The sequence below is a fragment of the Buteo buteo genome, chromosome 6 (assembly GCF_964188355.1).
Source record: "Buteo buteo chromosome 6, bButBut1.hap1.1, whole genome shotgun sequence".
Lineage (NCBI taxonomy): Eukaryota > Metazoa > Chordata > Aves > Accipitriformes > Accipitridae > Buteo > Buteo buteo.
In genome coordinates, this window is record NC_134176.1 from 11847658 (window position 1) to 11860791 (window position 13134).

General features: G+C 35.3%; 1 protein-coding gene across 6 annotated transcripts in view; it reads right to left on the minus strand.

Annotated features, from left to right (window-relative positions):
• Nucleotides 1-13134, minus strand: part of KLC1 (kinesin light chain 1) — a 50541-nt gene that overhangs the window by 21110 nt on the left and 16297 nt on the right. For all 6 annotated transcript variants that reach the window (XM_075029736.1, XM_075029738.1, XM_075029734.1 and 3 more), the window contains exons 2-11: nucleotides 11388-11649; nucleotides 8576-8806; nucleotides 6558-6636; nucleotides 4368-4593; nucleotides 3735-3822; nucleotides 2898-2999; nucleotides 2082-2255; nucleotides 1858-1957; nucleotides 927-976; nucleotides 770-837 (exon numbers count right to left, since the gene is read on the minus strand). In XM_075029736.1, coding sequence (XP_074885837.1) covers nucleotides 770-837; nucleotides 927-976; nucleotides 1858-1957; nucleotides 2082-2255; nucleotides 2898-2999; nucleotides 3735-3822; nucleotides 4368-4593; nucleotides 6558-6636; nucleotides 8576-8806; nucleotides 11388-11648 — 1379 coding nt within the window. In that variant the 5' untranslated portion in view covers nucleotide 11649. The remainder of the gene's footprint in view (nucleotides 1-769; nucleotides 838-926; nucleotides 977-1857; nucleotides 1958-2081; nucleotides 2256-2897; nucleotides 3000-3734; nucleotides 3823-4367; nucleotides 4594-6557; nucleotides 6637-8575; nucleotides 8807-11387; nucleotides 11650-13134) is intronic.

Sequence of the window (13134 nt, forward strand, 5' to 3'; positions counted from 1 at the left end):
AGTACATGAAAAACAAACCAGCAAAATGTCTTGCACCCAGAGTTCAAGATGGAGAAAAGAAGAGTAGATTTCAACAGTACAAAGGTTCTGTTGCTTGTTAAACACAAGAACTCCAACACTGAAGAAATTAACCCCCCTCACTGAACATTATCAGTACTAGGTGCAGGTTTTTTCTTACATTGTACCACCTGCACGTTAAAAAAAGGCAGTTAAGGAACAAAATTAAAGCAAACAAAAAAATATTTCATCAAGTATAATCCAAGCTGAAGTCCCTGTTTCTCTTCTTCCATTTTGAAGTTCAGATTTTAAATCACACAAAACTATATTCTTCAAGCTTTAGAAACTCAAATAATGCCGAATTCTGCCAGTTTAATTTTGTTTTCTTGTGCCAGCTAAAAAACTCAAGGCTCAGTTACTTGCACAGTCTCCTTTTTGCTTCTGGCCCTCTCTAGAGGTCTTGCTGGGGCAGGGAGAGCATGTATGCCAACCAATAGTATAAAAAGAAAGAAAGATGACCTATGCTTCCATGTGAAGGACTGCCAAGAACGCAACTGGTGAATTTTTATGTCACTTACTAGATCTAACCAGCCTAGATTAAAAGCAACCTCGGGACTTGAAAACTGCTACTGTGTTCCTGAATTTTTAATACTATAGTTTTTATAGTCCTAAGCAAGCAGCTGGTTTAGCTTCATTTTTAAACATGCTTTAATCTGACATTTCTGCATACCGGGTATTGCCACATTGTTTGTCCTGTAAAGAAATTACCCACCTGTCAACTTTGCATGCTTTGTACCAGCCACCATACTCTCCAAAAGATGTGCCATCTTTTTGCTTTCCCTAAAACAAAAGTAACGTTGAAGAAAAATAACTAATTTGTAACTTAAATAAGTAGAAGTTCCAAAAAAGATTTATGACAATGGCCTTACTTTGCATTCTTCCCTCTCTTCCGCATGCATCCAAATAGGCTTATTTTCATCTGATGAAACAGAAGAAAATATTTTATAGAAGTAAAAAACTACAAAGTATTCATCGTTTGATTTTCACCCTTCTGAAATGAAGTTGTGAACCAGAGAATTATACTATCACCACCACAAAAAAGGCTTACTGTCCATACTACAAGCAGCAGATAAATAAAACAAGCACCTCTTCTTTTATAGTTTTACAATTGTTTTCTTTTCTTATCTGAACTGAGAAACAGTTACTTCTGAGAAGCTTTGAAGTCAGTATATGCTGCCATCAATTTGTCGTGTGCCTAGTTCTGTGCTAGATAATACGCATTTATTTCTTTTACCATAACAACTGTTTTGACAATTACTAAGTGGTGCATAAGCTCTTGTGATGGAATGCAGTGAAAATTCTTCACTGTGATTTACAGTTGATAAAATACACTGTACATTGAAGTCAAATGCCATTCACAATTTAAGGGTATTTTCTGCATTCTTTCAATGTATTAATGGAGGACTCACATTAACAATGTATTTATTATATCATTAAAAATCGTGCACTGACTTTTTCCTGTGACTGCAAAGTGACATACATTTTCTGCCTCTATAAAAATACCAAAATTGGTTTTGGTTGGGCATAAGATAAATTATGCCAGAAATACAATCCATAAAAGATAAACCTACCAAGTCTACCTCATGTAAGAAAAATTCTCATTTTGAATCAAGTGTTACTGCTGTATCTAAATGCTTTTTTACGACAAATGTACTTCAATGCATCTATTATCTCACTTTTTAAGTCTATCTCAAGCAGACAACTATTTTAATCAGGATACAATTAACTTCCTGCAGATTTTATTTCATAGTAACTACAAAAATGAAACATACATTCAAATCTAGGGACTCAGTTTCTTACCATCTACAGAGCCAAATTCCCGTTCATGAGCACGAGTAAGAATCTCTTTGTATAAAGTTTCCGCTTGCTTAAATTTGCCCTGTTTTAGATAGCAGGATGCCTAAAAAACAAAATGCCCCCCCCAAAAGATATCAGCACACTGTTTTATTTAGCTTGATAAACAATAAATACAATACATGCTGAATAAAGGTGCATTTCTTAGATTTACTTTATAAAAGGCTTACCAGGTTATTCTTTGTTTTTGCAACATTTGGATCATCTGGTCCTAGCTTAGTTTGGTAAATTTCCAGTGCCCTCTGATAGTAGTATTCAACCTCCTCATATTTACCCTGGTTCTGACATAGTAAAGCCAAGTTATTTAATTGTTTGGCAACATCAGGGTGATCTTTCCCCAGGACCTGAAAATGAAATACCTTGTATTAAAACATGCTCCACTCATCATATCAGGGTTTAGAAATGCATCATTTAGAAATACCCCATTAGTTTTTATTCCCCATCAATTCAACATGAGGATGACAAAAGCAGTATTTGCATTTGAAAGATATGAAAATTACCCAATTCTATTACAAACTGAGAATGCTGTAGAACAATTCAAACAGGAATAATGTAAGTAGTATAATAACATTGTATGCAGCATATTCTACAAAGCCTGAAGATGCAGGCATTCAGTCTCATGGACTAAAATAAATATCCACATAGTCATAGAATAATCAACTTAGAAATTTTAATGATGCTTCACTTTTAATTCCAATGCTCTTGTCAAATCAAAGATTACTTAAATATAAGAGAGGAAAGAAAAAGGTAAAGAAGGTTTATTACACTAGACAGAATTTAGAATACACCCAGAATGCTCCAACAGCTCCATAGGACTACTGGAATTTACTACTGTTTTGAATTTCAGACGCTCCTAACTACTAGGGCATTGCTAACTCTGCAGTTTATCTCACAGATCTACGCAACCAAAACACTAAAAAAAGTGTTTAACTTTGCCCCCTCCCTCAGAAAATCCATACAAATGTGCTGTATTCTTTTACTCATACCTTTTCTCTGATTTCCAGAGCTCGCTTACACAATGGTTCAGCTTCTTTGTACTTTCCCCGTTTACCATAAAGTACTGCAAGATTGTTTAGAGTTGCTGCCACCTGTCAACAGTAGAGAAATATTAATTACACTGGAATTTGCTGATACAAGTATCTGACAAATGAACACATCTGCAATGCAATCATGTTTTCAAATTTTTCCATGCACAGGGGAGACCTCTTGAGATTTGCAAATGAAGAAATAATTATTATTGAATGCATACATACACAAACGACGAAAGGAAAAAACCAAAATCATTAAATATTTTCGCTTCATTTGTGGAAATGTCATTTAGTGCATCCATTTTCTTCATTTGTTCTTTTCTTACAAAGTTACCTCTCACATCTATACTTAGAGCTGCCCTGCTTCACACAGGCTACATGAAGTGAGATAACCACATTAATTTTAAACACCAAGTACAAAAACTTGATTTACATTTCATTTAAAAGCAGCAGTAAAACAAATCAGAAGTACCCCTTCAATCTGAGTTTAATAAAGCGATTTGAGTAAGCAAATTAAAATCTTTCTTCACAAATTAATTTCCCATAGAAAATCCATGCAATCCAAAATCAAATATGTGCGAGTCATTTGTGGTGAAACAGTACTGAATATAATGCTCAAAAGGTACGTTAAATATTTAAGAGAAAATGAAGAATGTTGCATTGTGGCCTCCTACCTGTACTGTTTAGAGATAAGCCAGGTCTTAAAAACTTTCCTGTTGAGTTTAATATTAGAATGAGTTGAAAAAAATTCAGTGAAAAACACAACTAAAAATATGATATTGCATGTATACAAACCGCTGGATGATCTTTGCCCAAAGTCTTTTCACGGATAGCCAAGGCATCATTCAGGAGATTTGCTGCATCTTTGTATTTGTTCTGGTCTCTAAATGTTGAAGAGTAATAATTAATACTGGGGATTCAGAAAAGAAAGTCATAAAAATTAAGCTGACTTCAGTACTGGCCTAAAGAAGCTAGTACAAAAGAGGAGTAATTGAGATTATATTCAGAAATCAGGAAATAAAATCCTGAAGCCTGTAACTGTGAAGTAGTTTGCTGGTTAAGGACTAGCATGCACTACTTCTACACTGCTGGCCAATTTATACCTCTAGGTTATCTGTAAGTGGGTAATCAAGACACGCCCCCTCAGACAAAAAAAATCCAAACAAAACCAAAACAAACCACCCCAACTATCAAAACCAGCTTCACTCCCACAACAAAGTCACAGGCAAAAATGCAGCCAACTTGTTTAAGTATGGGGAGACATATAAATATTTCAGGACCCTCTTGAGTGTTTTAATAAAAAGCAGAGAATGGAAAATAAATAGAATGGAAAATAGAAGTAAAAAAATGTTAGTCTGAACATTAACAGGTTAAAGCCAAAGATTAGCTATTTATTTAACTGATATTTATCTATGCCAGTATACAAACCTGTACACCAAAGCAAGTATGTTCAACATAGTGGCAACATCAGGATGATCATGACCTGAAGTCTTCTCCAGATCTTCAAGAGCTTGTTTACAGAGAGGTACAGCAACCTCATATCTACCTTGGGAAGCGTACTGAATAACAAGATTATGAAGTGTCCTTAATCTTGCTGGAATTTCATAGCCACCTTGTTGGGCAGCAGCTGCTGCACTGCTATGCTGCTGTTGAACTGAAAAAAATCCGCAAGATTTCAAGTTGTTTAAAAGATGACTGTAACAAAAACATCTTAACATTACTGCTCAATGACACAAAATGAGACTCACTGAATTTTATTTCTTCAGTACAAAGCATTAGTATTAGCACATACTTCACAGGAGTCAAGCAGTCGTGGACAGTAACAGTGAAAATATAACCATTTTATTCTACATATTCTGTCCAGTATTCTATTAATATTATTTTACACTTCTACCAGCTCAAAGGACCAAATGTAATAAACCAATGAAGAAAGTAGGAAACTATTTCAGCTCAGCAAATAATTAACAAGTCTCAAGATTATGTCATAATTTTGCACTTACAAATATTGACATTCTCTATGGAAAGGAACATTAAACATAGACAAGCCAAATACCTGCAGAAAAGCTCAAATTATTTGTCCTTTTTCATTTATTCTCCTTCTCTAAATATACAAATTTTTTTCGTTTCCCTTTGTTTGCTATACCAAGTAGTACTTTAGGTTGGCACATAAAGGATTAAAACACCTTGGATGCCACAAATAACAGTTGCAAGAGAAAAGGCAAAAAGTCATCACAGCCAGTGCCAACCTTTAGGTTTTACTTACTAACCCTCAGGCTTAGCCACTTATTCTCCAGTAGCTCCTAACCTTTGGTTGTTGCAATCCCCACCCTCCTACACCCCCCAAAAATCTACTCCCCCTTTTGTCTTCACCTGGAACATTTCTAGGAAGATTGAAAAAATTCCCTCACTCATTTTCATTAAATTCTAGACAACACACAGGATAAGGGCTCCAGCTGTGAGCCTGACTTTCTTCTCTCCTTTCTATCAAGCAAAAACCTCTCTCACAGCAAGTAGGAGCCTTTTTATGTCAGTGGAATCATACAATTCCAAGTCCACACCCACAATCACTGCCTACCAAAGCACTGAAGCATTTCAGTGTTTTTCCTGAAGGTCAAGGAAATTACTGACATGTCAACTTGGTCTTTTGTAAAGTGAAATAAGGTACATGGACTATGCAGGTATAGACAGCTTTGCCATTCAACTTTCCTACTACAAAATTCTAGGGAAGCAAGGATGAGTTCAGGGGGGAGTTCATGGTCAACAGTAGCCTATTGTAAACTCTTCAAGTCTTCCTTCCATTGCTGGCTATGGATAGCATTACCATGCTATCAAGAATGCAGCGTATCTCGTGTATGTGCCCATAAAGGAAATTCAAAACGTTACTGATTACAAAGGCGGTACCCTTCAGACATTTTTTCTGAAATCCTTTGACTACTAAGAACCATTATACTACTAGCACACTGCATATCCACTACAGTATCAATACAACACGTATCAGCTTCACACCCATACAGGAAACACGTTTTACTAAGCAAGGCTCATCTATTAACGGCTTCTTTCAATCATGCTACCAAAACCTCTACCTCAAACTCCATTGCATATTCATCAGTCCTTCTGACCTGAAGACAATACTTCTAGAATGAGTAGTAAAACTAAGGAAGACAACTTTAGCAAAGGACAAAAGATTATATGAGAAAGACTTCATACTGAAACCTGCCCCAAAATTTTAAATCAGATCATCAGATAGGTCATTAACAGAATTCACCACCTGGGCAGACCATCAAAAAGCTTCAAGGTTTTGGAACCTGCCTCAGTCACTTGGAACAAACCTTTTCTATTCCAAGGCCCACAGAAAAGACTGTGGGATGAATTTTGAACTCAAGCCAGTCCCAAGAACTTTACAACAGCTAGTAAACTCTCTTTAAAAACCTAGACCCAGTTCTGTACATATCAATGTATAGAATGCATGTCAATGACTGGTTTCCTTATTCTAGCAGAGGCGTTCACCACTCCCGCTGTGTCCCAGAGGACCCCAAACATGGATTCATTTTTATAAAGAGCATCTTTATATTCTGCATTGCAGAAATACACTAACATTTGAATTTGAAGCGCACTTACTTCCTTGTCCTTGGTCATCTTCATCATTGGGAAATAAGTCATCCAAAGGCTCTTTGGTGGAATCCGTATCTTTATCCTCCTATAGAACAAGCCCAAACAAATTGTTACACTTAAATCTAAGGCATAACAGGACAGTCCATTTTAATCAGCTATGTTAAAGGAAAACCCCACTTCCAGAACTTAGGAATTGACAAGAACATTTCTCACAGAAGTTTTATGAAGGTCTTATGTTCAAATATATTTACATACTCTGTCCCCAAACAATACAGGACACCTTCAGAAGATCCAGGAATAGAAATCAGGTCTCCTAGATTTCAGCCTCAATTTAAGCACAGAAGAACACATTTGCTATTCTTACAGAGACATTATACCTAATGAAAGTACCCAGTGAAGAGTGAGCACTACTGAAGACAGAACCGTCCACTGTACTTTTTTAGTCATAAACAGTTATAGATGGGCAAGGGAGAAGAATAAGGACACCTCAATTTCTGAGTACTCAACTTCTGCACAAATAACAGATTTTGCAATTGTGATCTGCAAGGTTCAAAAAGAAACAAAAAAAATAAAAAACCACCACAACACTTGGAAGGAAGTTCATCTCCAACAGTCTCCATCTGGAACCATATTAATTTCTGCACAAACCATCAGTGTGTATTGATTTTAAACATCCAAAGATCATTCCAAATCCCACAATCATGTAAAATAAAGAAACGGATCATCCCTCAATCCTGTTTCTTAAATGTGGACTCTACACAATATAAATAGATGAAGTTCTCAGAAATGTTAATCTCAGTAAGGAGAAAACCCAGGAGCAGAACACATTTCCTATTTTTCTGGCTCTCCATCCAACACCATTTTCTACAGATGAGAAGACGACAACTGCTGCTGCTGGCATTCAAGTTCAATGGTAGCAAAGTGAGTGCTCTGCAAAGACAGCAGATCGATGGGACTAGATGTCAGATGGGAAGTTTGTAACTTTACGTGTGCTGATTCCAACCTCTTACTGAGTATACACAATTGACTATTCTCAAAGGCTAACAACAGAGACTGTCCATATGGTTAGTGAAACTATAAAGATGCTTTGCTTACTTTGACCCTATTTGGCAATTAAACTTCAAATAATGGTGCTATTTAGGCCATCTGCAGCTTACAGTTCAACAGTTAGCACATCAAAATACCAATATTCCCTCTGCCTGCCCCTTTTCTAAACAGGCTTCACTGGCAGTATTCGGGTACAAATACCAACTCATAATTGGTTATGAAAAACCGTTCTTTCCAAGACACAGCTGAGAAGGTCTGAACACAAAAAATGAGATCTTTCTCTACTGTGCCATCTAAATTAAGGAAACAAAATAAAAGGATAACAAGAAGGGCAAGTAATTCAGAAGTCTTTTTAAGTGATAAATTACTTCTGTGAATTAAAATTGTACCCATTCTCTGGCTGAATCTAAGAATATGTAACACAAGGGGCTAGCTAAACATGACTGAAAACATGCAGATGATCACAATGTCTGGCAGAAGGTCCTGGAAGGGGATTCAATAATATCCTATCATAGTATAACTTCTCAAAAGATCTAACAGCTACATACGGATTTCACTAGATGAGAAGTAAATATTTTTCTTGCAGTCAAAATAAGCCAAGTCCCCTATGTACTTAGAATCTCTAATAGTTTACATTCCCCACTTATTTTAACTGTTAAATTTACAAAAGGAAATTTTGGGTTGGTTCAGTTCTTTGTATTTTTAAGCTAATATGATACTAAATAACTATTTATGGATTTTGATCCTCATGTATTTCATTATGTACACACAGTAAAACATTTACTCTATTAAAATAAAAGAATGAACTGAACTCTCAGAATCTTTCTGCAAACTATGTGACACTGGTACAAGGTAAGCATTTTAATGACAAGTTTATGTTAAAGATAAATAAAAAGCTTCTACCTGTCATTTCTTGGTAACTAGGCAAATTACAACACATGTAAACGTAAGGTGCTTTTTACTATACAGCTACTTACTGATGGTGAAATATCATCGTCATATTTTTTTAATTGATTCATGAATTCTAGATGTTTCTTTTCTTCCTCCAGTTGAGCCACAGATTGTTCACTTTTCTGTAATTTCTGTTGTGTATTGGCTAGTTCATCCCGTAGCCACTGATTTTCCTGGCACAGCCGGCGAACCTGAGCACGCAATTTCTGCTTCTCTGATTCCACTGCATTTAAGTGATTTGACAAGGCCATCATTACCTAAAAAGCAGAAGGTGTCACATGACATACTTCCCCTAGAATGCAGTCCTGTATTTAACATAAAAACCTTTTATTATTTAAAACCTATGTCAGCTGGGAAATCTGGTAAACATTCAGATTTCTCTTCTTTATATATCTGGTTCTCACTTTTCCTCTAAACTTTTTTACCATTTGTTCAGCCAGAATTAGCCTAGAGGAACTCTTTAGTAATGATTGTTTTCCATGATGCTATCAGAAGTCAAATTGGTTTAGAATTCCCTGAAGATTACATACAATCTTAAAATACATGAAAAACTTGAATTAGAGTTTAGATTACTGAAACGGAAATCTTTGTTCCACTAACATGAAATGGAGCAGTAATACTTTTAACTTGAAGGATCACAAAAATAACCTAAGAACTAACACAGAGCTCTAATTTAGCAGCTTTCAGACAGAAAATAATTCATATACATGATTATAGTTCATAAGGATGAACACCTCAGCATAACGATATTACCTCAAAGGGACAATGATACTAGGGAGATCTAAATGTGCAACTGAACACGCAATTTATATAAGCACTTTATATACACACATCATAAGCTTGAGTGTGCACACATTCAATGTGTTTGAACATTCACATTAAGGACAAAAAATGGAACAGCCATAAAAGCAGTTTACTTGGATTGGGTTTTTTTGCTACGCAAAGTTAAATGAAAAAGGAGCTCGTTAAGTAAAAGCCAAACACTACATACAGGAGATATTCTCCCTTCACTGTTTATGTAATTTCCCACTGATACACGTAAAACAGCTGATAGCAATCCCAGGAAGCACCCCTTGTAAGAATGGACCACTGGTGATAATACAAATCTTCTTTCAGATGAGTTTGACATCCCCAAGTTATTAGTATTTCATCTCCTCAATTTCATGTTTCTTTAAAACAACGTTACCTTGAAGTGTTTTAAAACTACATATTTCATGTGAAACAGATGTTGTCCTTAGCTGAAATTTCAGATTTCAAAAAAATACATCAAGCCTTTAGAAACTACTTTTTCCTATAAAGGTAAGAAAAACTCCAGTTATAATTTCCTAATACCAGTCCAAATCTCCAGTCTTCAGCACCTATCTATTTACATATCCAAGATTGTTAATAATTTTAATTACTTAGCCTATACAAATGCCACTGTTTGAAACATCAGAAAGTACATTTAGGAAAGTTGTGATAATAGGATCAACATATTCAAACAACAGTGTACAAGCTACAATGGCAAACTAAAATCCTTTGCAATCTTACCCTCTAGAATTAACTGAAAAAAAAGTTTGATTACTTCTTAAGAAAAGTCAGCTTCGTTTTCATGGAAATAACACGTCATCAGACCTACATCCGTGTCACAAAAATGTCTGTAAAATATTTCCATATCTTAATTTAAATACTGCAAATAAAGAAAGTTACTACACTGTTGCAACCTAAAGCATGCAGGAGGAGTAGGCTTATCAGGTCTGAGAGTAGTAGTTCGAAGTGTAATTGGTTTCCTAACAAAGGCAATAAATGCAGACGTCTTGGCTCCTTGCCACCACAGTTCACAAAACACCATGTGGGGCAAACAAGGCAGTAACATCTGCAACTGAGGTCACTGAATCTGATAGAGCCAAGAATCAGAACTAGCTTTTTGGAGTCCCAATACCACAACAAAGTTAGGAGACAGAAGTTACTCATTCACTCACAGATCTTCTACAGACACCCATTAAAGGTAACTCAACTATTGCAATTTAATTCCATATATCTTCTAGTATTTTCATCCAATACAAGGGATCAAAACTTGTAAAATATACTAAGGCCTGCCAGTCTGTACCATAATATCCAGGGGTTCTAGATTCCCATGTCTGGTAACCCGTACTTGTTCATTCTCTCAGGCCTCAATTCACCGTGATCCAATGCACACAACTTCCAGATCGCAAACAACAATAGCTCGATCCAGATGAGAAGACTGAGCACAGGTATACACTAATATAAAGCCTATTAATATAGAGCTAACTCATTGGCATTTGCAACTCATTTGCAAACACTCTGCCATTTTATACTGATGACTATGTCACATCACATCATTTCAGGTTTTTGACCTAGTATAAAATACCCTAAAGTTGGACTGTAAATATAGTCCTGACATCCCAATTAAACATGCATCTTTTCACTCATCTTCTTTACACGATACCTTCATCAACTAAGATAGTTCACAGAAGTTAGCTCAGTCTTTTCTTTAATGCATCAGTGAAAGTTGTTCAGATTCTGTACTCAATTCTTAACCTTTAAAATGTTTTTAGATTCAATTACCTGCCTAACGTCGTGGAGAAGTCTAAACAGAAATTAGCAGCTGTCTCACCAAAGTAAAGAGGAGCTCAGTTATGAGCTTCAGTGCTTTAATACTGAATGCATAATTAGTTCTGTAACATAGCAAGATGGATAGTATCTACCTCTCAATTACAGTAGTCTTTTTCCTTAACATACAACAACAATGTAAACGTCCCAGCACATTACTAATATTCAGTAAGGCAAATGTAAGTCCTCAAAGTCTGAAATGCTTTATTTCTACTGCAATTTTACCTGTGCTTCACTAAGGCCAAGCTCCAGCATTTCCAGTGACTTTCGAATCATGTTTGATTTTTCTTCAACCAGATTAGTTTCATCATCTTTCTTCAAACATTTCAGTGTTTCTAGTAAGCTCTGTAAAATTGAGTTGTGTTCATTCTTCAGTGCCTCTAGTCCATTAATCACTTGCTTAGTTTTGGCAATGATTTCATCTTGAGTAAGCTTCTCCAACTTCTCTTCCTTTAAATACACCATTGTGGACATGTTTTCATACATTCTGAAATGGAAGAGTACGCTAGTTAATCTGAAAGTAAAAATAAAACAAGCAATTTTCTATCACTGAAAAGCTTTCCTTTAAGAAGACATTAAAACATATGAATTTGAAATGTATATTCAAATGCAGTTATATTTTTACACAACTTTTACAATGTTTTAAGACCCAGGTTTGAACAGAGTTTCAAGTTTTCCAGTTTCTATTTCCAGATTTAATATTAACACTAATCCATAAGCCAAACAACAGCAGAAAATAAAATATATACTACAACATGGCAGAATTTCTAACAAGTGTTGAAGAACAGGGTTGCACCTCCAGGATTCTGGTTTGTGCAAAAGCAAAGCAGCTGGTGTATAAAAGACATACTATAATAAACATAGCTATTTGCAGATGCTACTGATCTACAACTATCTTTTAAAATATCCACAAAATAGAACTTGAAGAATTTGAAGAAACACCATCCAACCCTCTAAAAGGGTTGATCAATCAATCATGAGAAAAATCATCCTTTTCCAGTAAGAAGGAAACACTGCCTTCATCCATTTTCCAAGGGCTACAAAAGCTGTTATCACTACATTTTGAAAATAACAACTACCCCCTAAGATTACATTCATTATTGTTAACTCTACAGTTACATATAAACATTCAATTGCCTACAGGTCTAGATGCAGCTGTTTTGATGAAGTTGCAACAGCTGTCTCATGCTGGAAAAAAATGGGTTTGTGTAACACAACTCTTGCAAGAAACATCTCACTGTGTTATTTTGTCAGTACCTCACGCACTACATTACGGCTAGCAAATTACTGGATATTTGTAAACACCTCTACCAAACGCAAATGAAGATCCAAAGAAGTTTAGAAACTCAAATAACTTTATTATCATGCATGCTGTTACTGAAGAGACAAGTGTAACAATGTAAAAATACAAATAGAAGACACAGAAATCACTTGATCCTTTTTAAATGTCACAGAAAAATGTTCTATAATGAAAATAAAGAATTGAGGAATTGCTCCTTTATACTTAAGATATTTATATCTCTGAGTGAACCGGGTAGTATAAATCAGAATAAAGTAGGAAAAAATTTTCAAAAGCAAGAAATTATCACATCTATATGAAGATACTTGGGGAAGCTTTGATAAACTAACATTTAAAATGAATTAGCTAAAATGTATTAAAACTTTGTACAGAAACAAGTTTAGTTTTAGGAGAAAGCAAAAATATTACAACTACTTAAGTCTTGAATAAAAGTGCTATAAAGAACATGCATATATGCACCACTTCATGACAAAAGCCAAAGAATGTGCTCTTATACTCTTGTATTACATTAAAAAAAAAAAAAAACCCACACCACAAACCAGTTGCTCTTTCTGTTCATGTACACTCAAATTACCCCCTCTGTTACGATCTCTTGCAACGTGATACCTAAAAGGCATACCCATTTGTCACAAAAGAGCTGTATTCTACACTGGCTTATTTTGTAATAATCTA